Source organism: Octopus bimaculoides, chromosome 18, assembly GCF_001194135.2.
Source record: "Octopus bimaculoides isolate UCB-OBI-ISO-001 chromosome 18, ASM119413v2, whole genome shotgun sequence".
Lineage (NCBI taxonomy): Eukaryota > Metazoa > Mollusca > Cephalopoda > Octopoda > Octopodidae > Octopus > Octopus bimaculoides.
The window spans coordinates 3,148,832-3,150,529 of record NC_068998.1 but is presented as its reverse complement, the minus strand read 5'-3'; the positions used below and the strand labels follow the sequence as shown (position 1 = coordinate 3,150,529).

At 46.3% G+C, this 1,698-nt stretch overlaps 1 protein-coding gene across 1 annotated transcript in view; it reads right to left on the bottom strand.

Annotated features, from left to right (window-relative positions):
• LOC128249916 (protein sister of odd and bowel-like) overlaps window positions 1-1,698 on the bottom strand; it is a 72,346-nt gene that overhangs the window by 14,801 nt on the left and 55,847 nt on the right. The window contains exons 3-4 of the mRNA XM_052974510.1: window positions 573-781; window positions 17-467 (exon numbers count right to left, since the gene is read on the bottom strand). Of these exons, the coding sequence (XP_052830470.1) occupies window positions 17-467; window positions 573-781 (660 nt within the window). The remainder of the gene's footprint in view (window positions 1-16; window positions 468-572; window positions 782-1,698) is intronic.

The following is a 1,698-nucleotide window of genomic DNA, read 5'->3' as shown; positions in this document are numbered from 1 at the left end:
GTGAAACGTTTCAAACACTTGACACACTCGAACGGTCCTTCGTCTCCGCTGAGCACAACACTGGCTCCACCTATGTGCGCGTCGGCGACACGGATCAGGTGTGCCGCCTCGCCGCCACCGGGGACTCGGCTAGCAGCGGCGGACATCGCTCCGATGAGACCGAGGGTGGCGGCACCGTCACTTCCACCTACCGACGCCGATCCACTAACACCGGTGACGCCTGATGACAAACCGACGCCGGTCGACAATCCCACGGCTCTGGCAGCCAACTGACTGACCGCATGGGAACTGAAGCAGCGACCTCTACTGGGCGAAGCTGCAGTGATACCCAATGCGTTGCCAAGACTACCAATGCCTCCAATAACACCGAGTCCCTCTCGGAATAACCGGTCGGCGTCTCCAAGAAGAGGTTTACTATTATATTTCGATCCAAGAAAATGGCACAGTTGGGTGGAATTCCAGAAATGCTGCCCATAGGAGAGATCCATCGAAGTCGGGACGTGATTGTTTGCTGCTGCGGCCGCTGCTGCTGTTGCGGCAGCGGCAGCGGCGGCAGTGGCAGCAGCAGTTGCCGCCATTGCATCGGCTGTATTAGCATCTGAATGTCTGTCCCCTAGCGGTCCATCAGAGCTGACCCCTAATGAGGAAGTGCCGTTGAGGCCGTTGTTGCTGTTGTTGCTGTTGACCATCAGGTCTGCGCTGTGCAGGAAGTGATAGCGGTACAAGTCGGAGTAGGTGAACTTGTTGTGCATTTTCTGCATCAGAAGTTTCAGTGCATCACCTGCAAAAGAGAAGAACGAGAAAAAAGCGTGTAGTGAGCTTCATCCTGCACGACAAGGCTTCAATTTATTTTGTTATTCATAGCAATGCATTATGCTATCTTCACACACACACACACATATATCCACGCACACACGCACACATACGATGGTTTGCTGAAAGGGCCCTGGCTTTAAGGATGTCGGGAAAGGCCTGGTTGGAGGCCCAACCTTCCGAGTTCTTTTACCCCGAAAGGGTGAAAGTTTAAGTCAAACCCGACGGAATTTGAACTCGGATCGTAAAAATGGACGGAATGCTGCCAAACATGTGGTTCTGCCATTTTGGCGCATTAATAACAATAATGATTATAACTACGACAACAACAACAACGTCGAATTAAACATCTCCTCAGGCCTAATCGTCAGCGGCGGCATATAATCTCAACACAACAATAAAAGACAAAGAAACATATATATGTACATATATATCTATATATGTGTGTGTGTGTGTGTAAAGCACTAACAAGAGAAATTTTTTTTAAAAGATATAAATAGATTTACAAAGACACAAAAACAGTTTTAAAAACGTACATGAGAAACAAGAACAACAACAAAACACCGAAACAAATGAAATAAAGAGAAAACATCAGTTTAAACTAAAATAACAAAGCAAAATGAAAGTGAAAACGATAGGATCGAGACACACACATACACACATACATACGTATATAAAAACATACACTCAGAAACACACACATACATGTATACAAACGCACACACACACATACACACATAAACAGAGGCACAAATAATAATAATAATAATAATGATAATAATATGAAGAAGGAGGAGGAGGAAAGAAGAGGAGGAGGAGGAAAGAAGAGGAGGAGGAGGAAAGAAGAGGAGGAGGAGGAAAGAAGAAGAGGAGGAGGAAAGAAGA